This window comes from Podarcis gaigeae (genome assembly GCF_964106915.1).
Source record: "Podarcis gaigeae genome assembly, chromosome: 9".
Classification (NCBI taxonomy): Eukaryota; Metazoa; Chordata; class Lepidosauria; order Squamata; family Lacertidae; genus Podarcis; species Podarcis gaigeae.
In genome coordinates, this window is record NC_139685.1 from 6524330 (window position 1) to 6546561 (window position 22232).

At 47.9% G+C, this 22232-nt stretch overlaps 2 protein-coding genes across 7 annotated transcripts in view; one reads left to right on the forward strand and one right to left on the reverse strand.

Annotated features, from left to right (window-relative positions):
* Window positions 1–513: 513 nt before the first annotated feature.
* CYP11A1 (cytochrome P450 family 11 subfamily A member 1) lies at window positions 514–19344 on the forward strand. Its single transcript, XM_083698399.1, has 9 exons — window positions 514–932; window positions 6791–6946; window positions 8019–8218; window positions 11420–11623; window positions 14047–14207; window positions 15053–15219; window positions 15859–15937; window positions 16926–17117; window positions 18588–19344. The coding sequence occupies exons 1-9, from the start codon at window positions 643–645 to the stop codon at window positions 18708–18710; spliced, it is 1572 nt and encodes a 523-aa protein (XP_083554525.1). The 5' UTR covers window positions 514–642; the 3' UTR covers window positions 18711–19344.
* A 799-nt stretch (window positions 19345–20143) lies between these two features.
* The window catches only part of CCDC33 (coiled-coil domain containing 33), a 203543-nt gene continuing 201454 nt past the window's right edge, over window positions 20144–22232 (reverse strand). For 3 of the 6 annotated variants that reach the window (XM_083698200.1, XM_083698202.1, XM_083698204.1), the window contains 2 exons: window positions 21986–22045; window positions 20144–20353 (listed from right to left, as the gene is read on the reverse strand). In XM_083698200.1, coding sequence (XP_083554326.1) covers window positions 20336–20353; window positions 21986–22045 — 78 coding nt within the window. In that variant the 3' untranslated portion in view covers window positions 20144–20335. Of the gene's footprint in view, window positions 20354–21952; window positions 22046–22232 lie in introns of those variants that run through there. The other 3 variants (XM_083698199.1, XM_083698203.1, XM_083698201.1) reach the window with 2 other exon arrangements.

The following is a 22232-nucleotide window of genomic DNA, read 5'->3' on the forward strand; positions in this document are numbered from 1 at the left end:
GGTTGTGTGCTCATCTCGCTTAAGAGGCCGGGAGCCAGCGCTGTCCGAAGACACTTCCGGGTCACATGGCCAGCGTGATGAAGCTGCTCTGGCGAGCCAGCACCAGCGCAGCACACGGAAACGCAGTTTACCTTCCCGCCGGAGTGGTACCTATTTATCTACTTGCACTTAGGGGTGCTTTCAAACTGCTAGGTGGGCAGGAGCTGGGACCGAACAACGGGAGCTCACCCCGCCGCAGGGATTCGAACCGCCGACCATGCGATCGGCAAGTCCTAGGCACTGAGGTTTTACCCACAGCGCCACCCGCGTCCCTTAAGAATTACTTTAGAATTACTTTAAAATTATGTCTTTAGAATTACTTACCCATTATTTTTTTGGTTTATCTCGTGTGTACCGTACTTGCCTTTAAAGTTACACGTTATCTTAGCCAAAAGACTTTGTTCAAATGAATAATATCATAAAGGGGGCGGGCAAATGGGCTGGGATTTCAAGCCAAAAGCCACTGGGCGTTCGGCATCCTTGAGACGGCAGCCCAGCTGCTATAAGAGCCTGACCTTTGGAGAGCTTGCATCACTTCCAAAGGATTTCTCCTCCGGCTGCTTTGTTCTCTCTTCCTTTTTTCTTTTATTCCTTACTGCTGCAATGCAAGCCAGGCATGGTTTCTGCCTCCCTGGCATGGGCATCCCCAGCAGCTTGAGGATCTTATACTGGTCTGAAACTACCCGGCCTCTGGGCCACCGCAGAGTTCACGCAGCTTCTGGAGCGTTGCACCCCTCTCCTTTGCGGGAGAAAGTGGGCAGGCCATTTGACCAATTACCTGGCCAATGGAGGAAGAGCTGGCTCAACCTGTACCACTTCTGGAAGGAAGACGGCTTCCACAATGTCCACAACATCATGGTAAAGAAGTTCCAGCAATTTGGGCCAATCTACAGGTAAGGGGGTCTCTTTTGGCTGATATGTTCCACCCTCTCTCATTTCTAGCAGCTCCTTGGGCTTTCTGAAAAAAATTGCTCATTGCTTTTTTTCTAAAAAAATATGTTTAAGGGGTGCTTTCATTTTCACTCAAAGAAATCACCTTTTTATAGTTCAAATCAGGGGAAATAAATAAATGGACAGGACAGAGAAGGCTTATTCCAAAAGATGGCTTTTAATATATTTTTTTTTTAAAAAAAGGGAAACCCAGAGGGGAAAACACAAATTCTCAGACCAGAATTTGTGGTTCTGCCAAGAAAGAAAAAGAAAGAAAGAAAGAAAGAAAGAAGGAAAGAAAGAACTGATTATTAAGGACCACAGAAATTATTTTTTAAAAAATATATCCAGAAAAGAAGGGGAATTGAGGTCCTTCCAGAAGCCTTCCTGTATCCAAAAATAAATGGTAAAACAGAGGGGGACGACGACCAGACATTGGCAGATACTTTCAATGGGGGTGGGAAGAAGAGAGAGAAAATTAGTGAAATAAGAGAAGGAAGGGGAAGGGGCGCAGGGCGCATCTCTAAGGGGAGGGAGCTTTTTGGCGGGGGCGCCCAAGGCCAGAGGATCAGAGGACGGCGGAGCTCGCAGGTGGCCGCTTCCTTCCTGCCTCTCCCCTCCTGCTGCCACCGCCGCCGCTTCCTCCGCATCCTTCCCAGGTGCATTTAGATTCACAAAACGTTTAGGGGTTCGCGTCCCCTGCGCGTCTCCCCAGAAAAAAGGACTGGATTTGCTCATGGGACCACTTAAAACTAGGCTGCTGTTCAGTGGCGTAGCGTGGGTTGTCAGCACCCGGGGCAAGGCAAGTAATTTGCGCCCCCTAACTCGTGGATTTGCGCCCCCTAACCCTAACCCCCAGATGTTGCGGCCGGCCCCCTCTGCACCCCCCACGCTACGCCACTGCTGCTGTTTAAAGGACATCAACCCCTCCCCTCGCTCCGATTCCTGGGAACTGTAGTTTGCGATGAGTGCTGGGCGCAGTGCTATGTGAGGGGTAATTTACAGTTCCCAGGCCACTTTGGTGGGGAAATGTGCTTCCATTGTCCTTTAGAGGATTGGTTCACAAAGCAGGGGGTGGCAGCGGGATCTCCCAGGGGGACGCTAAGAGGCAAGGGGTCGGCGCATGGCTGTCAACTTTTCCCTTTTCTTGCGAGGAATCCTATTCGGAATAAGGGAATTTCCCTTAAAAAAGGGGAACAGTTGACAGCTATGGGTGGGTGCTGGAGCTGTGAATGAGCTTCAGACTTTGAAAAGTTTGTCATCAATTTTGGTCAGTTCAACTAAATGGTTTTAACTGGATTTTGAACAAATGTGCAATTAAATGTTGCTGTTTTGAATTGTATGGTGTTGTTGTCCTCTTCAGTGGGTCCCGCAAAAAGCCATTTCCTTCCCCCCCTGAGCTGTTAGCCTGGAATCTCACTGACCCAAAGGAAAATCTGGCCCAAACTGGCTGGCCCTTTGACAATTGTAATTATTGTGACAATTCCAATTATAACTGTGAGTTATGTTCAACTAACATTTACTCAGAGGAGATCTAAGAGCCATGGCTAATTTCAGCCAGTATTCTCTGAGTAAGAATTGAATATAATTCTGAACATGTCTTATTTTTGTTCTTTCTGTTTAACTAACATATCACTCGGCTGTTTTGATTGTTTAACTGATAACTGATTAAGCTACTCTGTGATTTTTTGCATCTGACTTTATTTGCTGACTTTGGCATTGTATAAATCTCTTTCTCTGTGTATGTGTGTAGTTATAGCTATACATATCAATTAGCAAACAGTATGCAAAACTGTCCTCTTTCCTGGCAATGCCATTAAGCAGGCACCCATTTACAGAGGGGAAATGTTTAAATCAGCTTGCTTAGTTTGTAGAGTTTGTTTTATTTGATTTTTTTCTAGTTTTTCTAGTTTTTTTCTAGTTTTGATTTTGTATATCAAGAAGCCCCCTTAGAAGACCAAAAAACCCTTAGAAGACCAAAAAAAATTGCAACTCCTTGCCATCTGCTTACTATTCCAAATATCTTTAAATATTGCCCATCCTCATTCAGACCTGCTTTCTTGTTGCCCCTTTGTTAGAATCATAGAATCATAGAATCATAGAGTTGGAAGAGACCACAAGGGCCATCGAGTCCAACCCCCTGCCAAGCAGAAAACACCATCAGAGCACTCCTGACATATGGTTGTCAAGCCTCTGCTTAAAGACCTCCAAAGAAGGAGACTCCACCACACTCCTTGGCAGCAAATTCCACTGTGGAACAGCTCTTACTGTCAGGACGTTCTTCCTAATATTTAGGTGGAATCTTCTTTCTTGTAGTTTGGATCCATTGTTGGACATCTTACATCTAGGGGAATATATATATATATATATATATATATATATATATATATATATCCCACTCATCTGACTGGGTTGCCCAAAGTTCCCATTGTTTTGTGTATGTTTTCCTTAAGAGAAAGCACTTGCCAGCACAGCCCCAAAAGGAGTCAGCAAACTTTTTCAGCAGGGGGCCGGTCAACTGTCCCTCAGACCTTGTGGGGGGCCGGACTATATAGTAGTACCTCGGGTTACATAAGCTTCAGGTTACATTCGCTTCAGGTTACAGACCCTGCTAACCCAGAAATAGTACCTCAGGTTAAGAACTTTGCTTCAGGAGAACAGAAATTGTGCAGCTGCAGCGCGGCAGCAGCAGGAGGCCCCATTAGCTAAAGTGGTGCTTCAGGTTAAGAACAGCTTCAGGTTAAGAACGGACCTCCGGAACAAATTAAGTACTTAACCCGAGGTATCACTGTATTTTGAAAAAAATATGTGTACGTATTCCTATGCCCCACAAATAACCCAGAGATGCAGTTTAAATAAAAGGACACATTCTACTCATATAAAAACATGCTGATTCCTGGACCGTCCGCAGGCTGGATTTAGAAGGCAATGGGGCCGCATCCGGCTCCTGGGCCTTAGTTTGCCTACCCATGACATAGAGGAAGACATGGGTGGTGCTGTGTTCTAAACCACTGAACATCTTAGGTATGTTGATTGGAAGGTTGGTGGTTCGAATCTGCACAGCGGGGTGAGCTCCTGTTGCTCTGTCCCAGCTTCTGCCAACCTAGCAGTTTGAAAAGCACAACAGTGCAAGTCTATGCACTCTGGTTTCTGTCACGGTGTCCTGTTGCGCCAGAAGCGGTTTAGTCCTGCTGGCCACATGACCCGGAAAGCTGTCTGTGGACAAACGCCGGCTCCCTTGGCCTGAAAGCGAGATGAGCACTGCAACCCCATAGTCGCCTTTGATTGGACTTAACCATCCAGGGGTCCTTTACTTTTACCTTTTTACTTTGCACGTCAAATCCTTGCTCTTTACTCTAACCCTGTCTTTAGAGATGGTGTGTGTCTTTCAGATAAGTTAATAAAAATATTTTTGGCCTCAGCAGAACAGGGTGTTTCAAAATGATCGTTCCATCAAATATAATTTACTGCTAGCAATTTTGGTGTGGTTTTTGTTTTTTGCTTTTTGCTTAAGAACATAAGAGCCTTCTGGATCAGGACAAGAGGAGCCCATCTTAGTTCTGCCCCCTGTTCTTCCAGTGGCCCATTATGTGAAACCTGAAACCAGGATTTGACCACAGGACCCCTTTCCCTCCCGTGATTTCCAGTCCCTGGTATTCAGAAACATTGTGCCTCCAACTGTAGAGTCAGAACATAGCAATCCCGACTAGTTGCCATTGATAGCCCTTTCCTTCTCCTCGAATGTGTCCAGTCCTCTTTTGCAGCCATCCTAGTTTGTGGCAATCACAACCTCTTGCAGGAGGGAGTTCCATAGGTTAACTGTGCTGCTTCAGGACAATTTCAGCATCAGAGAATGAAATAGCAGGTATCATAATGTTAACAGGAATTCATTTCAAAAGGGTGTGACCAGTGGACCTGTTTGCCAGCTCAGTCGGTCTGCTGTCCACCTGCTAACTGAGTAATATCCAAGGCAACACGATGACCAAGTACAACAATGCAATATCAATATAAACGCTTTATATAGTCTATATGGAACATTGAACAATATGAGAAACCAAATAAACTGAAATCTTATAAATCTCTTATATCGGAATCACTGTTCACTACATCTGTTGGTCGTCATAAAACAAAGCTTTAACGGCTTGTTTTCATCAGATAAGAATCTGACCCATTGCTTTTTTCAGAGACTTGATTGTCTACTAGGACTTTCAGAGACTTATAAGACTTATGTTTATTTGGTTCTGTTTTCAAGAGAATCCATCAAGAGTGCACATTTAGTGATTTTCAGAGATTCATAAGATTTCTGTTTATTAGGTTTCTCATATTGTTCAATGTTCGGTATAGACTTTATAAAGAGTTTATATTGACATTGCATTGTTGTACAGTGGTACCTTGGGTTAAGTACTTAATTCATTCCGGAGGTCCGTTCTTAACCTAAAGCACCACTTTAGCTAATAGGGCCTCCTGCTGCCGCCGCGCTGCTGGAGCACGATTTCTGTTCTCATCCTGAAGCAAAGTTCTTAACCCGAGGTACTATTTCTGGGTTAGCGGAGTCTGTAACCTGAAGTGTCTGTAACCTGAAGTGTATGTAACCCAAGGTACCACTGTACTTGGTCATCGTGTTGCCTTGGATATTACTGAAAATTGTTTGCAACCCAGGGGTTTAATCGTTTGGTTACACCTGCTAACTGTGAACAGGTAACTTCAAGGCTTCTGCTGTCTCACTGCCTTGTCTCTCACTGGGGTTGAACCTTTTGAACAGAGGATGCATTTGTGTGGGAACTTGCCCTCTTGATCAGGGATCAGCAAACTTTTTCAGCAGGGGGCCAGTCCACTGTCCCTCAGCACCTTGTGGTGGGCCGGACTATATTTTTTTTGGGGGGGGGATGATGCAAGAGCACCACGAGCCCTGGTGACTGCTTACCTGTGTCTTGGGAGCAGCAGGGGCTGGCAGTGGCGGAGGAACGATGAGCACCACGCAAAAAGGCTCCGGAGAGGGGCTGCTTAAAATGGCGACTGCTCAAGCACTGCTGCTGCTGGCACCAACAAAGCCCAGCCCCTTCCTCCTCTAGGCAGGGTGGGGAGAAGCCAGGAGGAGGGAGGGAGGAGACACCTACGCCGTGTGAGGGAGAGGGAAAGAATGTGCACGCTGGCGATCCACGCGGCGATTCCCGGACCATCCGCGGGCCGGACCCAGAAGGCAATTGGGCCTGATCTGGCCCATGGGCCTTAGGTTGCCGACCCATGCTTTTGACAGTCTTTTAAACAGAGGACTGTCAAGTGAGACATAGAATTGTAGAGTTGGAAGCGAACTTAAGCGACATCAACGCAACCCCCTGCAGTGCAGGAATTATAGCATGTTCAGCCTGTTTGATGCTGGGTCTTCTGCTGCTACACTTTTGTGTTACTTGCTGAAAAGGCAAGTAAGAGGTGACATGATGGAAGTTTCTAAAAGTATGCCTGGCATGGAGAAAGGCTTTTCTCCTTCTTGCATGATGCTAGTTGGTGAAGGGACGCAGCTGCCAAGTGCTGCAAGCCGTGATGGCTGGCTATGTTCTGCCTCCAGGGCTGAAGCCAGCAGCGCTTCTGAACACCAGCTGCTGGAAAACACAGGAGCAGAGCGTGATGCTCTTGTTCCCAGGTCCTACTTGTGGGTTCCCCACTGGCACAACTGGCTGGCCACTCCAAGAGCAGGATGACGGACTAGGTGGGCTGTTGGCCTGATCCAGCGGTCTCTCCTTACGTTCTTCTTCCAGAAAAGAGAAGGCCTGGGTGGTGAGCAGTTGCAATTCACCCATGTTCCCCGTTGTTCTTGCTGCAGGGAGAAGCTGGGCACCTACGAAAGCGTCAACATCATTGATCCTAAGGATGCGGCTTTGCTCTTCAAAGCGGAAGGCGTGTACCCAGAGAGGTTCATGGTACCACCCTGGACGGCCTATCGTGACTTCCGCAATAAGGCATACGGAGTGCTTCTCAAGTAAGGCCCGTGTGATGTGTTTTGGGGGCAAGAGGGCATTTTGTGACCAGGGAATCTATAGGGGTGGGGAATAACTGCAGAAAAGCATACATAGGGCATCTGCAGGAAATCTTAGGGAAGGACTGTTCATTTTATTTTATTTTTTTTAAATAGATTTTTATTATTTTTCTCCTTAAACAGTATTTTAACAATACAATAACACACACATTTACTTTCAGCTTTGCCAAGCTTGTGGCTTCCCTCCCTCCCTTCTGCAGGTTTTCCACTTTCAAATCCTATCTCGCACTTTAGCTCTTTAGCCTATTGTCCACGCTTTAGGATTTATTTCAGTCCTGCTAGTGTCTTCAGATTTTTGCAATTATTATTCAAATATGCAATAAATTTACTCTAGTCCCTTTGAGATTTTTGATCGTCCTGGTCTTGAATCCTGCAGGTCAGTTTGGCCAGTTCTGCAAAGTCCATCATCTTTGCCTGCCACTCCTCAATCATTGGTAATTTCTGTAACTTCCACTTTGGGGCCCATTTTAATGGTGACCGCCAGCCACTGGGAAGTATTATATCCCCCAAGATGATCATGTGGGGTAGTACATGATGCCTTGCCCCACTTGATCACTTCGATGGGCAGAACTGCCCCTGTTACAGGTGCCAAAGAACACCCGCTCCGCTTTCACAAGACCTCCACCTTTCAGCACCTACACTTTGGAACTCCCCGCCAATGGATACCAAGCAAATGGCTTTACTGGACTTTTTTTGGTGCTGGCTAAAAAAATTCTTATCTAGACAAGCCTACCCAGATGCTTAGATAGTTGATGCAACGTTTAACCTGTTTTCAGTCTATTTTTATTTTAGCATCTTGAAAGTCTTACATTTTTTATTAATTCTCCTTATTATGAATTTTATTGCTTTATCTTCTTATTAAACGAAACCTGTTTTGAGGGTTTTCTTTTTACAATGATAAATGTCATGAGATAAATAAGTAATATGAAATGATGTAAGACCCTGCATACGTTTCTTCTGCATTTCCCTGGGATCTGTCCTCGCTGATCCTTCTGTTTCTCTTTCACCCACTTAGGAGTGGCGAGAGTTGGCGCCATGACCGCCTGGCCATCAACAAGGAGGCCCTGTCCCTCAAGATGACCGATCACTTTGTGCCTCTCCTGAACGAGGTGGGGGAAGATTTTGTCCGGAGAGTGCACACACAGATCCAAAGAAGTGGGCAGGGGAAATGGACGGCTGACCTCAGCAACGAGCTGTTCCGGTTTGCTCTGGAGTGTGAGTGGGCAAGGGGGCTCAGTGGGAGGGAATATATTGCAGGAAAGTGTGCTAGGTGACCCCCAGGGTCCCTTCCAACTCTGTTGTTCTATGATTCCAGGAATAAGCGGTGGCTTGAGAGATAGGGACGCAGGTGGCGCTGTGGGTTAAAGCCTCAGCGCCTAGGACTTGCCGATTGAAAGGTCGGCGGTTCGAATCCCTGCGGCGGGGTGCGCTCCCGCTGCTCGGTCCCAGCGCCTGCCAACCTAGTAGTTCGAAAGCACCTCCGGGTGCAAGTAGATAAATAGGGACCGCTTACCAGCGGGAAGGTAAACGGCGTTTCTGTGTGCGGCTCTGGCCCGCCAGAGCTGCGATGTCACGCTGGCCACGTGACCCGGAAGTGTCTCCGGACAGCGCTGGCCCCTGGCCTCTTGAGTGAGATGGGTGCACAACCCCAGAGTCTGTCAAGACTGGCCCGTATGGGCAGGGGTACCTTTACCTTTACCTTTACTGAGAGACGATACAGATGCCTCCACTGTCAGAGGCAGCATGGCTACCAAATACCAGTTGCTGGAAGCCACAGAAGGGGAGTGTCTTGGTCTTCCACTGCTTATGGGTTTCTCCTTGGGGCCTGTGGTTGGCCCCTGTGAGAACAGGATGTTCCATTGGCCTGATCCAGCAGAATTTTCTTATGTTCTTCTTCTTTTTTCCTTTTCCGTTTCCTATAAATCTTATTAGGGACGCGGGTGGCGCTGTGGGTTAAACCACAGAGCCTAGAACTTGCCAATCAGAAGGTCGGCAGTTCGAATCCCTGCGATGGGGTGAGCTCCCGTTGCTCAGTCCCTGCTCCTGCCAACCTAGCAGTTCGAAAGCACATCAAAGTGCAAGTAGATAAATAGGTACCACTCCGGCGGGAAGGTGAACGGCGTTTCTGTGTGCTGCTCTGGTTCGCCAGAAGCGGCTTAGTCTTGCTGGCCACAAGCCCAGAGTCAGCCACGACTGGACCTAATGGTCAGGGGTCCCTTTACCCTTTACCTTTATAAATCTTCTTCTTCTTATTTTACATTCACACACAATCTTAGGTACATGTACAGCCTTAAATAATTATACCATTAAATATTGATTTAAACTTGTATTTGTGCATGCTCTTTTCTTATAATTTCTAACTAAACAAAAATAAACCAAAGTAAAAAATCCAATAAAGTAAATTATATGAAAACAGACTTCCCGTCATTTCCCGATGTAAGTTACATTTACGACATTGAATGTACTTATACTTCTTACCTCACTCTTACTATAGTCTCTAGTACTTTCTTACAACATATCGTACTGTTTTTCCTTGCTTAGTAGTATTTAATTTACACAAGGGTCATTCAAATGCTGCCATAGATGTTATGTTGTTGTTATATTTTTGTAGGTATTTCTTGAACATATCCCATTTTTGCATGAATGATTGTTTTGTATTTCCCCTTAATCTATCTGTCAATTGAGCCAGTTCTGCATAGTCTAATAACTTATTCTGCCATTCCCTTACTGTTGGTACTTTCCCCCCTTTCCAGTTCGATGCAATTAATAACCGGTCAGCGGCTGTTGCACATATAAAGATTTCTCTTATATTTTTCGGGATATCACTGCCTAAAATTCCAAGTAGAAATGCTTCTGGCTTCTTTGCAAATGATAATTTAAAGATCTTTTTCATCTCATCATAGATGTGGTTCCAGAACTCTTAAATTTTTTGGCATGTACACCACATAGGGTACATATCTCCTTTTGTTTCTCCTCACCGCCAACATTTGTCTGAAATATTTTTATACATCTTGGAGAGTTTTGATGGTGTAAGGTACCACCTGAACTGCATTTTCACCATATTTTCTTCACTTGTGTAACAGGCCGTAAAACTCATGTTTTCCAAAGAGTTTCCTTTTTTTAAAAATAATATTTCTTCAAAATTTTAAAGGTTACAAAAAGAAAAAAGAGAAAAAAGAAAAATAAAAAGACAGAAAAAATACAATCAATTAAAAAAAAAGAACAAATCGAACCTTTACATCAGTGTTTCCCAACCTTGGGCCTCCAGCTGTTTTTGAACTACAATTCCCATCATCCCTGACCACTGGTCTTGCTAGCTAGGGATGATGGGAGTTGTAGGCCAAAAACATCTGGAGGCCTGAGGTTGGGAAACACTGCTTTACATAGCTTTCTTTCCTTTACTTATTTCCTTGACCTCCTCACACCTTCCATTTTTGTATTCTAATTCAAATTGTTATTTCAGCAAATCCTTCCAACCTTGTTTTTATCTTAATAATTTGTCTTAATATACTATAATTTTACATTCTCTCTTTCACCAACTCATTTTTACTTAATCCTTTATGTCATTTCTACTAAAACCACGTAATTTTCTTTCCCAACATCTTTCTAACAATCCTTAATTTTGCAATATTTTTGAAGATAAACTTTAATTTTTTTCCAATCTTCTTCCACCGACTCTTCTCCTTGGTCCCAGATTCTGCCAGTCATTTTCCAAAGAGTTTCCCATTCACACCTTGCTATGGTGTTGGCTGAGGTAAAAGACAAGGTAAAAGACCAGATGGCGCCCTCCCACAAGGCACATGCAGAAGCCTTCCATAGGCCATTGTCTTCCACTACAGGGCAAGGCACATGCCACTCAGCTCTGGCCTCTTCTGCTACCTCAACACCTGCTGCCTCACTCTGCCTCACTGTAGGACTGGCCCTGAGTTAAACTGTGGAACTCCCTCCTGCAGTAGGCAGCGATGGCTACCAACATGTGATGGCTTCAAAAGAGGATTAGAGAAACCCATGGAGGAGGAGAGGGTTGTCAGTGACTATGAGCCACCATGGCTCTACCTCCACAGTTGAAGGCAGCATTGCTTTCAAATGACCGGTTGCTAGAAAGAGCAGGAGGGGAGACTTGCTGTTATGCTCGGACCCGGCCTTGTGGGGTTCCCACAGGCAACTGTTCAGCCACTGTGAGAAGAGGATGCTGGGCCAAGGCTTTTCTTATGTTCTTGAGATCTTAAAGTCCATTGTGCAACGGCACCCAGCCACAGGAAATCATAGAATTGCAGGGATGGAAGGGACCCGTAGGGTCACCCGTGGGATGTGCGGCCAAAGTGCTACCCATTTGACTCCCACCCCCAAGTGGACAGAGTATGGGGCGTTTCTGTACAGCAGGGATTCATTTTCTCCTTCTGCCCTTTTGCCCAGCGGTGTGCAATGTCCTGTACGGTACACGGCTGGGACTCCTGCAGGATATCATTGACCCAGAGAGCCAGGAGTTCATCGATGCCGTAACCCTGATGTTCAACACTACCTCGCCGATGCTGTATCTCCCGCCGAGCCTTCTGCGCAGGATCAACTCCAAGATCTGGCTGGACCATGTGAAGGCCTGGGACACCATCTTCAAGCATGGTGAGCATGTGTTTACATGGAGCCCCAAGCATGCGGCACCTTTCTAAAGTCAAGGGCCTTCTAGGTTACTTTCTAGGCAACCTAGAACCTGGCAACCTGGGAGGTGACCTAAGCAACCTCCCAGGGGATGGGGCAGAGCAGGAATTGCAAGTTTTACCTTTGCACAGTAGGCTAGTCCTTAAACATGCTCAGATTTCTCTCTCTCCTGCATTCAGGTCAGCAAGAAACACGTTGCTTTAGTTCCTTTCCTGCATTGTGGTGGGTTAGACTAGAAGACCTCTGGGATCCCTTCCGACACTAGTTCTAAGATTCTGTGATAACCAGAATTCAAGAACACATCCACTCTGAGGGAAATATCTACAACTAGAAAAGAGTTCTCGGATTTATTTTATCTGACTCTGATTTTACAAAACAAAGTTGGCAAAACAAATGAAGTGTCACGAGATCAAGGTCTTTCAGGAAACAGATAACTTGTTAATAATTATACTAAATCTAGTGACTGTATTCTGAACAAGGTAGTGAATGCACAGCTTCTTTTAAACTTCAGTGGCTTATTTCAGTCATTGCTCTTCCATTAGGTGTTACAGGTTCCTAGACTAGATGGTTGATGCTCTGCTTATTTCCAGACTCCTTTCTCTAGCTGTAGGTGTTTTCCTCAGGGTGTATGTTACAACGACAGACCAGAGCCAACCTTCCTTAACTTTCCCTCTGGCTCCCTCTTAAACCATCTCCCTCAAAATGGCTCCTTTTATTCTCACTCTCAAAGTGATGGCTCTGCTCCCCCTTGACTGGCTGTCTTGACAGCCAATCAGAGAGAGGGTCCAGCCCTTGGGTGGAATTCCAAGACATGGCATCACCAGACCCTGGTCTGGCTCGGCTGTCCGCCACACCATTGATTGTGAAAAGGAGAGCAGGAGTGGGAAACTGCTGGCCCTCCAGTTTCTACTAGAGGCACGGGCAGTTGCCAGGGATGATAGGAGAAGTTGCTCAGGGATATCTGGAGGGCCACAGGTCCCCCAAACCCGAAAGAGCAACATGGCAAAGAGTAGCTCCAAGCTCCACCTGGGGGTGGAGGGGTGGGAAAGAAGGCCTTTGAGATGCTTCAATGAATCACAGGAATGGTGTCTAAGCAGTTGAAGGAGGAGGGGAGGGGGGCAGAGCAAGGGAGACTCAGAGCCCCAGCTTGCCTTCAGCATCAAGGCTACATCTAGGAACGTGTAAACATTAAAAGCTGACATATGGTCATTTATCCGTTTCGCCCTGTGCTATCCATGCAGCGTTCTCCAAGGTCACACAGTGAGGTCTTAATTTATTTGGAAATGCTTTTCGTTAACTGTAAAAGAACAGTAAGAACAGAAAAAGAGCCTCCTGGATAAGGCCAATGGCCCATCTACTGTAGTGCAGCATCCTGTTCTCACAATGGCCTATGAAATGCTAATGCTAATGCTAATGCTAATACTAATACTAATACTAATACTAATACTAATACTAATACTAATACTACTACTACTACTAATAATAATTTATTAAATATACCCCACCCATCTGGCTGGGTTTCCCCAGCCACTCTGGGTGGCTTCCAACAAAGTATTAAAATACAGTAGTCTATTAAACATTAAAAGCTTCCCTAAACAGGGCTGCCTTCAGATGTCTTCTAATAGTCTGGTAGTTGTTGTTCTCTTTGACATCTGGTGGGAGGGCATTCCACAGGGCGGGAGCCACTACCGAGAAGGCCCTCTGCCTGGTTCCCTGTAACTTGGCTTCTCACAGTCAGGGAACCACCACAAGGCCCTCAGCGCTGGACCTCAGTGTCCGGGCAGAACGATGGGGATGGAGACGCTCCTTCAGGTATACTGGACCAAGGCCATTTAGGGTTTTTAAGGTTCAGCACCAACACTTTGAATTGTGCTCGGAAATGTACTGGGAGCCAGTGTAGGTCTTTCAAGACCGGTGTTATATGGTCTCGGCAGCCACTCCCAGTCACCAGTTTAGCTGCCGCATTCTGGATTAGTTGTAGTTTCTGGGTCACCTTCAAAGGTAGCCCCACATAGAGCGTATTGCAGTAGTCCAAGTGAGAGATAACTAGAGCATGCACCACTCTGGTGAGACAGTCTTAGAATCTCATTTCTTGTAACTTGTGTCCATTCGTTCGGGTCTTTCCCTCTGGAGCAGCAGAAAATAAGCTTGATCCATCTACCATGTGATAACTCTTCAGGTATTTGAAGATGGCTCTCCTACCTCCTCTCAGTCTCCTCTTCTCCAGGCTAAACATCCAAAGCTCCTACAAATGTTCCTCCTAAGTCTTGGTTTCCAAACCCTTGGTCACCCTCCTCTGCACCCCTTGCAGCTTGTTAACATCCTTCTTAAACTGTGGTGCCCAGAACTGGACACAGCGCCCACTTTCTTCCTCTCTGTCTCACCAGCTGACAAGTGTATCCAGAACATCTACCGAGACCTCCGCCTGAAACGGAGAAGTGACCAAGAGTACACGGGCATTTTGGCCAGCCTCTTGCTGCAGAACAAGCTGCCTCTCGAAGATACGAAAGCCAGCGTCACAGAGATGATGGCAGGAGGTGTAGACACGGTAAGAGATGCAGGCAGGGCTGTTGACAACAAGTGTGAGTTGTAGAGATCTGGCTTTAAAGGGGTCCTGAACTGAATTTCTCAGCAGTGCCTGCCTCTAAACCAAACTGTTACAGGAGACACTTAGCACCTGTTTCACATTTGTAAGAACTCAGTTTTTTAGTGTGACACTCTGGAACTCCCTGCCTATTGAAATCGCTGTACTCTATTCAGCGACCTCTGGAAACATTCTTGTTCAGACAAGTCCACCAGATGTTTAGAACAGGGGTAGGAACCTAAGGCCCGGGGGCCGGATGCGGCCCAATCGCCTTCTCAATCCGGTCCACGAATCAGCGTGTTTTTACAAGAGTAGAATGTGTCCTTTTTTAAAAAAATGCACCTCTGGGTTATTTGTGGAGCCTGCCTGGTATTTTTACATGAGTAGAATGTGTGCTTTTATTTAAAATGCATCTCTGGGTTATTTGTGCGGCATAGAAATTCGTTCATTCCCCCTCCCCCCCCCCAATAGTCCTGCACACCACATGGTCCGAGGGACGGTGGACCAGCCCATGGTTGAAAAAGGTTGCTGACCCCTAGTTTAGAAAGTCAATGTGAATGTTAATCTGTTTTTAGTCTATCGCTGATTTTTTTGACGGTATAAAATAATTGTTTTTACTGATAAATTTATGCTTTATTGCTGGAAACTGCTTTGAGAGGTTTATCTTACAACCAAGCAGTGCATAAATTTTATGAAACAAGATAATACGTTTGAAGAAGGCATCGATCTAGTATGTACAAATATTTGGGACAGAAGCCAGTCCAGTATCTCCTTCCTTCTCTCCCCATTGATTCCTGGTGTGCTTCCAGACTTCAATGACCCTCCAGTGGGCAATGTATGAATTGGCCCGGGCTCCTGGCCTGCAGGAGCAGCTGCGGTCGGAGATCCTTGCTGCCAGGTTGTCTTCCCAGGGGGATGTCCTGAAGATGTTGAAATCTGTGCCGCTGCTCAAAGCTGCTATCAAGGAGACACTGAGGTAGGGCAGCAGGCGATGGGGCGGTCCCTGTCTAGGGTGGAAGGATTGCCACATAGGGGGGAAGCACCCAGGCTCCAGAGGCTGCCTGCAGTCTAACTTTGGGTACGTGGCAAGGAGTGGGGAAAGAGGGTGGTGGTAGGACAAATCGGGTTGGCAGGAATGGGTCCCTTCCACTTCTGCAATTCTATGCTACTACCTCTGGGGTGGGACATGGGTGGCACTGTGGGTTAAACCACAGAGCCTAGGACTTGCTAATCAGAAGGTCAGCAGTTCGAATCCCCACGACGGGGTGAGCTCCTGTTGCTCGGTCCCTGCTCCGGCCAACCTAGCAGTTCGAAAGCACGTCAAAGTGCAAGTAGATAAATAGGTACCACTCCGGCGGGAAGGTAAATGGCGTTTCAGTGCACTGCTCTGGTTCGCCAGAAGCACCTTAGTCATGCTGGCCACATGACCTGGAAGCTGTACGCCGGCTCCCTCGGCCAATAATGCGAGATGAGTGCCGCAACCCCAGAGTCGGTCACGAATGGACCTAATGGTCAGGGGTCCCGACCTTTACCTAACCTCTGGGGTTAAGCTCTCCAGAGTGGATTAGGGCTGAGTGGATGAATGTCTCTCCCCCCCCCCCGGTCTTTCCTGAAGGCTCCACCCGGTCGCAGTGACGTTACAGAGATACGTGGCACAAGAGATCATTCTTCAGAATTACTGTATTCCTGCCAAGGTGAGTAACCAAGATGGAAACGCACCATTCTTTGATCTACCATTACCGTTGTGATGCTGTGTGTTGATAATGATGCTGTAATGGTTCTAGGGGTTGCTTGTGCGTACATCGGTGCCACACCTGGCTGGGTTGCCTGAGTGAACCTTTTCTGTCCGGACAGCCTCTCGCCCGTGGCTGTCTCAATCGCTGGCAGAATCCATCAGTGGGCGTTTCTTGAACTTCTTCCAGCAAAGAAGCTTTTTGACGCCTAGTCTCCGCCTACTCTCCCTGCGTGGAAGCCTTCTGCGCAAGGAGGGTGTGGGCAGCGGAGGACCCGTGCTCTCCCCGCTGGTCCCCGGCGAGGAGTCATGGGACTGCCTCGCCAATTCCCCCATCTGCCCCCCTTCTCCACTGGTGCTGCGCTGATTTCCTTCCCCAGAAGATGGGCTGCTTCTCCCCATCCCGGGACGCTCTCCGGAATCCCTCTGGAGCTCCCTCTCTCCCTCTGGCCCCGATGGCAGTTCCCTGACAGATGCCATGATCCAATTCAGTGATCAGCAAAGATTTTCTTTGTTTTCCTGGGCCTTAGGGCGGCATCACTGTACCATTAAACCCATTTTAAATATCTTAGTGTGACTTGATGGCTGCATTTTCATTATTATTACTACTTGGTTGTGACTCGCTTAGGGACTTTAGTGGGAAGCAAAACATATATTTAATAAAGCGAGCCTAGCCAAGCCTAATCTAACCACCAAAGGGGAATTGGGAGGAGGGTCACATCAATGGCAGACCTTGGCGTCTCAAATTTCAGTGGTATCCTGTGCAACTGCAAAATCTGGTGCTCATATCTGGGACGTCATAGTTGTGGCGCCTGCTGCGGTGTCCCAAAAGCTCCATGCCTGGTGTTACTGAGCCAGTTGCACTCTCCTAGACCCGCCATTGGGCCACATACCTGAAAAATCTGAAAACCTAGGTATATATTCACTAACCCTTTTCCTCCTCTGCACAGACATTGGTCCAGGTGGGACTTTACGCAATGGGCCGGGATCCCAGGTTTTTCACCAAGCCCGAGCAGTTCAACCCGCACAGGTGGCTGCAGGCGGACTCCACGTACTTCCGGGGGCTGGGCTTTGGCTTTGGCCCACGCCAGTGCCTTGGGCGCCGGATTGCTGAGCTAGAGATGCAGCTCTTCTTGATCCATGTGAGTCTGGCCCTGCCTCCCCCGTGACATGAATAACCAGGTGCACCAATATAGGAAGGGGGATGCCTGGATGGTAGCAAGACACGTGAGAAGGATCTCGGGGTCCTAGGAGACTGCATTCTCAACATGCAGGGAGGTTAGGCTGGCCTCAACCAGAGCCAGGGCTTTTTCGGCTGTGGCCCCGATCTGGTGGAACGCTCTGTCACAAGAGACTAGGGCCCTGCGGGACTTGACATCTTTCCTCAGGGCCTGCAAGACAGAGCTGTTCCACCAGATCTTTGACCAAGGCACAGTCTGACCCCCTCCTTCGGTAATCCTCATAGAACTCTAGCCCAATGGTTGCCATTAATTTGATTCTGAATTGGTTTTAGAGTGAGTTGATTTTAGAATGCTGTGTTACTTTTATTGTTGTTATCCGCTCTGAGCCCGGCTTCGGCTGGGGAGGGCGGGATATAAATAAAATTTTATTATTATTATTATGAGTCAACCGTGTGATGCAGCTGCAAAAACAGCTAATGCAATTCTAGGCTGTATCCACAGAAGACTTTTGTCCAGATCAAGGGAAGTCATGGTACTGCTCTGCTTTGCTTTGGTCAGACACCAGCTGGAGTCCCATGTCCAGTTCTGTGTACCAAAGCAATGGAAAAAGGTGCCATTGAAAAAGGCTCATCACATCCAATTATTTTTTTTATTAGCTTAAATTTGTATCCCACCTTTCCACTGAAAGGTGTGGCAAGCAGTGGCGTAGCGTGGGGGGTGCAGGGGGGCCGGCCGCACCGGGCGCAACATCTGGGGGTTAGGGTTAGGGGGCGCAAATTACTTGCCTTGCCCCGGGTGCTGACAACCCACACTACGCCACTGGTGGCAAGTGGCATCTTGATACAAAACAACAAGGGCATACTGCTTTATCCAACTTACTTGTTCAGAATAGCCCTGTTGAAACCAATCATGTGCAGCCCTACGCTAATTGCATGGACTTGGGTTTACTGTCAGTAATACTGAGACACAATCTGTATTTTCCTTTTCAGTGATAGAAAAAGGAGCTATTTATATACAGTGGTGCCTCGCAAGACGAAATTAATTCATTCCGCGAGTTGCTTCGCCTTGCGATTTTTTTGTCTTGCAGAGCGCGGATTCCCCGGGTATTAATGGCTTTAAGAAAAAGGAAGCAAACCCGCAAGACTTTTTCGTCTTGCGAAGCAAGCCCATAGGGAAATTCGTCTTGCGAAGCACCTCAAAAAATTGAAAACTCTTTCGTCTAGTGAGTTTTTTGTCTTGCGAGGCATTCGTCTTGCGGGGCACCACTGTACAGCATGAGTCTCTGAGATTTAAAACTTGCTGCCCTGGGTATGGACCTCCAAATCTGAGTCTTGGGGCTCCTGGCTATGCCCTCACAAGCCTACTTGTTCTCTTGGATCGCACCCTGGTACTAAATGCTTCTCTTGACCCCCCTTCCTTCCATCTCTCTAGATGTTGGAGAGCTTCAAGATTGAGACCAAGAGGGGAGTGGACATCAACACCACTTTCAAACTCATCTTGGTTCCAGACAAGCCCATCCACTTGACCCTAGGGCCTCTGGACTCCCAGCTGTGAAAGGAGAAAGAGTTCCCATTAGCCTCTGGGGCAAGACAAGATACAAGGAGCCTCCTTCAAGGGGGATGGGGAGCCGCCTGACCGGTCCACTCATATCTGTGCATAAAGATCCCTGGGTGTCCAGTGGCCGTTTTTCCTAAATGCAAAAAAGGGAGACACTAGCATTGAGATTAATAATTTGGAGTGGGACTCCTTAACTCCCACGAAGTATAATTTGGACCAGGGCTGGTGGCTTCACCCACCACTGGAACGTGGCCCCAGAGCTGAGAAAGGTTCTCCACCCCGGTTTAGACACTGGAGGGAAAAAGCATGCTTGCTGCACAGGTCTTCCCATAGTCTTAGGGCCAAGCCAGAGGCAAGTCTAGAAGGCTTAAGAATGTTAGACAAACTCTGCTAGATCAGGCAGCTCAGCGGTTCAGCACCCAGCTTCTTGCAGTGCTGCGGGGAGGCCCCACAGACAGGCCTTAAAGGCATTAGGCCTCTTAAGCTGCTGCCCCCTCGTCCAGCAACAGTGGAGCACGACTGCCTGTGAAGATGGGTCTTCTACTGAGCCAGCAGCTGTTGAATGACTTCCACTCCAACAAAATTGTTGAATTCTCTATTAAAGGCACTGGTGGCAAATGTCACAAATCAACTGCATGTTGTGTGGAGAAATTTGTTCTTTCCCTGTCTTTAATCCCCCGCCAATCAATTTCAGTGGGTGAAATGTTCACTTCCTAGGGACATCTGGTTCGGAATTCAGTCTTGACTGCCTTGGAACTCAGCCCAAACTAGCCCCAAATTTGTCCGGGAAACAGAATAAGCCAAGCCAAGGCGATCTGATCTGAGTTTGGGGAAACTCGCTTGCTGTCATTAAGAGCGCCCATTATTCAGGCAGACATTGTCTGGGTGGGGATGTAGAAACCAGACTTTGTACTGTTAGCCACCATCCTTTTTTATATGATGAAGGGGATAGTACCCCCAACCTCTGCGTCCTTCAACAAGCCCCACCCCCTTCTTGCAGGGAACAAAGAATGTGGCAGGACTCACAGGGGATGGAAATGAGAGAGCAGGTTGAGGAAGCCCCTACTCCCAGGATCCTCCCTGGCAGATCCACCCACTCTTGTCAGAGCCAATCCTACCTGCCCCCCAGTTATTGGTCAATCCTTCCTCTGCATCATCCTGACTCAGCCCGTTTATGAAACTTACAGGGAGGGAGACTGGGTAGCTCCTGCGCATGGCACATGGTCCCAGCAGGAGCAAAGGGTTGGCTTCTACCAGAGCATCTTTACAGTGCACCAACCTCCTCTCTCCCTCCTGGTAAGCAAGCACTGTACCTCCACCCCACCTGCAGGATGCTTCTGCCCTCCCTCCACCTGCATTTCCAGTAATTTTCTTCTTCCCAAGCAAACTGGCATCAGCTGGTGGGAGTCCATTGATCTGGAAAGTATCCATTTGGGGGGAATGCATGCCAAAACTTTAATAAAAGTTTATTAGGGAATGCCATGCTCCATTCAGTCTCTTGAGGAATGGGTATGAAACTTGAGGGGTATATTTACAACAGATGATCTGCCCTGCCATCGAGCGTAGATCGCCATAGGTTGCACAAAGGACGAAGGCTCCCAATGCGTCTTGAGCTGAATTTGCTAATTTGGATGAGTCTTCTGAGAAGAGGGAAAGAGCAGATGTCAGGAAGGTGTCTAGAATCTCCATGACCCAGTCGCCAGATCTCCTACCCACTCTGTCTAACATTCTGAGGGCCTGCACAATGTGGTTGCCGCAAGGGGTGCACCCCTGTAACACGGTGCAAAATTTCACTCAACGTTTCTGTGTGTGGAAAAAGGGCAATGATGTAGAGGTTTCCTTGCACATCCCCTGTCTGGGCAGAATGACCTCTAGACATGCTTCCAATCTGCCAGGGAGCCTATTTAGAAAGATCAGGCATCAGGTGTGTTGGTACAGAAAGTCACGAATACAGGTATGGTTGAATGACCCAGGGGGACCCGTGGCTGTTGGGGGTGGGTGGGCAGGAAGGAGAGGCTGGCATTGTGGGTGGGGGGAGGAGGACACTGTGAAAAGGCTGAGGCCTACCCTGACTACTAGCTGAGTCTTCGGGGAGAAGGTGGGAGCAGGGTCGTCTTAAGCATACCTGGCGCTGCGGTGCAAAGATCCCTCTGGTGCCCTATTCCCCGTTTCCCAGTTGTCAACCTTTTCCCAAGCCTCTGCAGGGATCGCTCTCCTCCCGCGGTGCTTGGGAAAGAATCTGCACATCTGCCAGCCATATAGTTGGTGGGACACAGCTTCCATCCTAAGCCTCTACGGAGATCGCTCTCCTCCCGCGGAGGCTTGGGAGACAAGCTGCACGCCCGCCAGCCAGATGGTTGATGGGGCGCAGCTGGCAGCTGTGCAGGAGGGAAAGGGGAGGCTGCCGGCAAAGCCACGCAGCTCCCCCACTCACTGGGGCGCCCCTGAGAGGCCGGCGCCCTGGCACAAAGCGCCAGTAAAACCAATGGGAAAGATGGCTCTTGGTGGGAACTCACCACTTGACTCATCCCTGCAGAGAAGCCTCTCGCAAAGGAGCTTCCCTCAGCACTGATAGGTTAGGTGGGATTAGGCCATGCTGATCCTTTGGACCAGGCATGTGGAATGGGTTCTCAGGCCGCTCTCTGTTTGGATTTGGATTTGATATCCCACTTTATCACTGCCCTAAGGAGTCTGAAAGCTGCTAACATTCTCCTTTCCCTTCCTCCCCCACAACAAACACTCTATGAGGTGAGTGGGGCTGGGAGACTTCAGAGAAGTGTGACTTGCCCAAGGTCACCCAGCAGCTGCATGTGGAGGAGCAGGGAAGCGAACCCGGTTCACCAGATTATGAGTCCACCACTCTTAATCACTACACCACACTGGCTCTCTGTAACACCTGTCCCCAATTAACGAAAACTAGGGACTCTGTGGATTGGTTTTGCATGAGGCAGAACCCCACGTTTGTAGGGTATTTTTGGCACCTGAGGTTCCAAAACGAAAACTTCATCTCTGATTGTCAGATTCCTGGAGAAACCCAATGTCACCCTTGGTGCAACATGAGACTGGGTGTGTTGCTAGACTCTGGACCCCCATCAGCCTCAACAATCTTATCCAATGGTCAGGGATGATGATGGGAGCTGGAATTCAGCAACACAGGGCTCCCTCTCCCTGCCCTTGAGCCGCTGGGTCAAGACACCTGCCCAACAAGGGGCATCCCTTGCACTGACCTATAATGGAACCGACCCTTCACTGGGCTACTTTGGGGCACTCGCCTTCACTCCATATATCTTTGCGTTCTTCTGCTCTTCATCTCCTCTCCCTTCCTTCTCATCCTGTGAGTGGGTAAGAGGCATACTAGAACTTTCGAAGCTAAGTCTAGGCTGAACTTTGGGGGTGGGTGGGGTTGTGCACAGATGGAACCCTAACTCCCTCTACTTTCCCTTTTGAAGGGATGCAGTTCCCAAGGTCCAGAAGACACCAGAGCTCCCTCATGGCTCTTATTGGCCAGATGTAGGGATG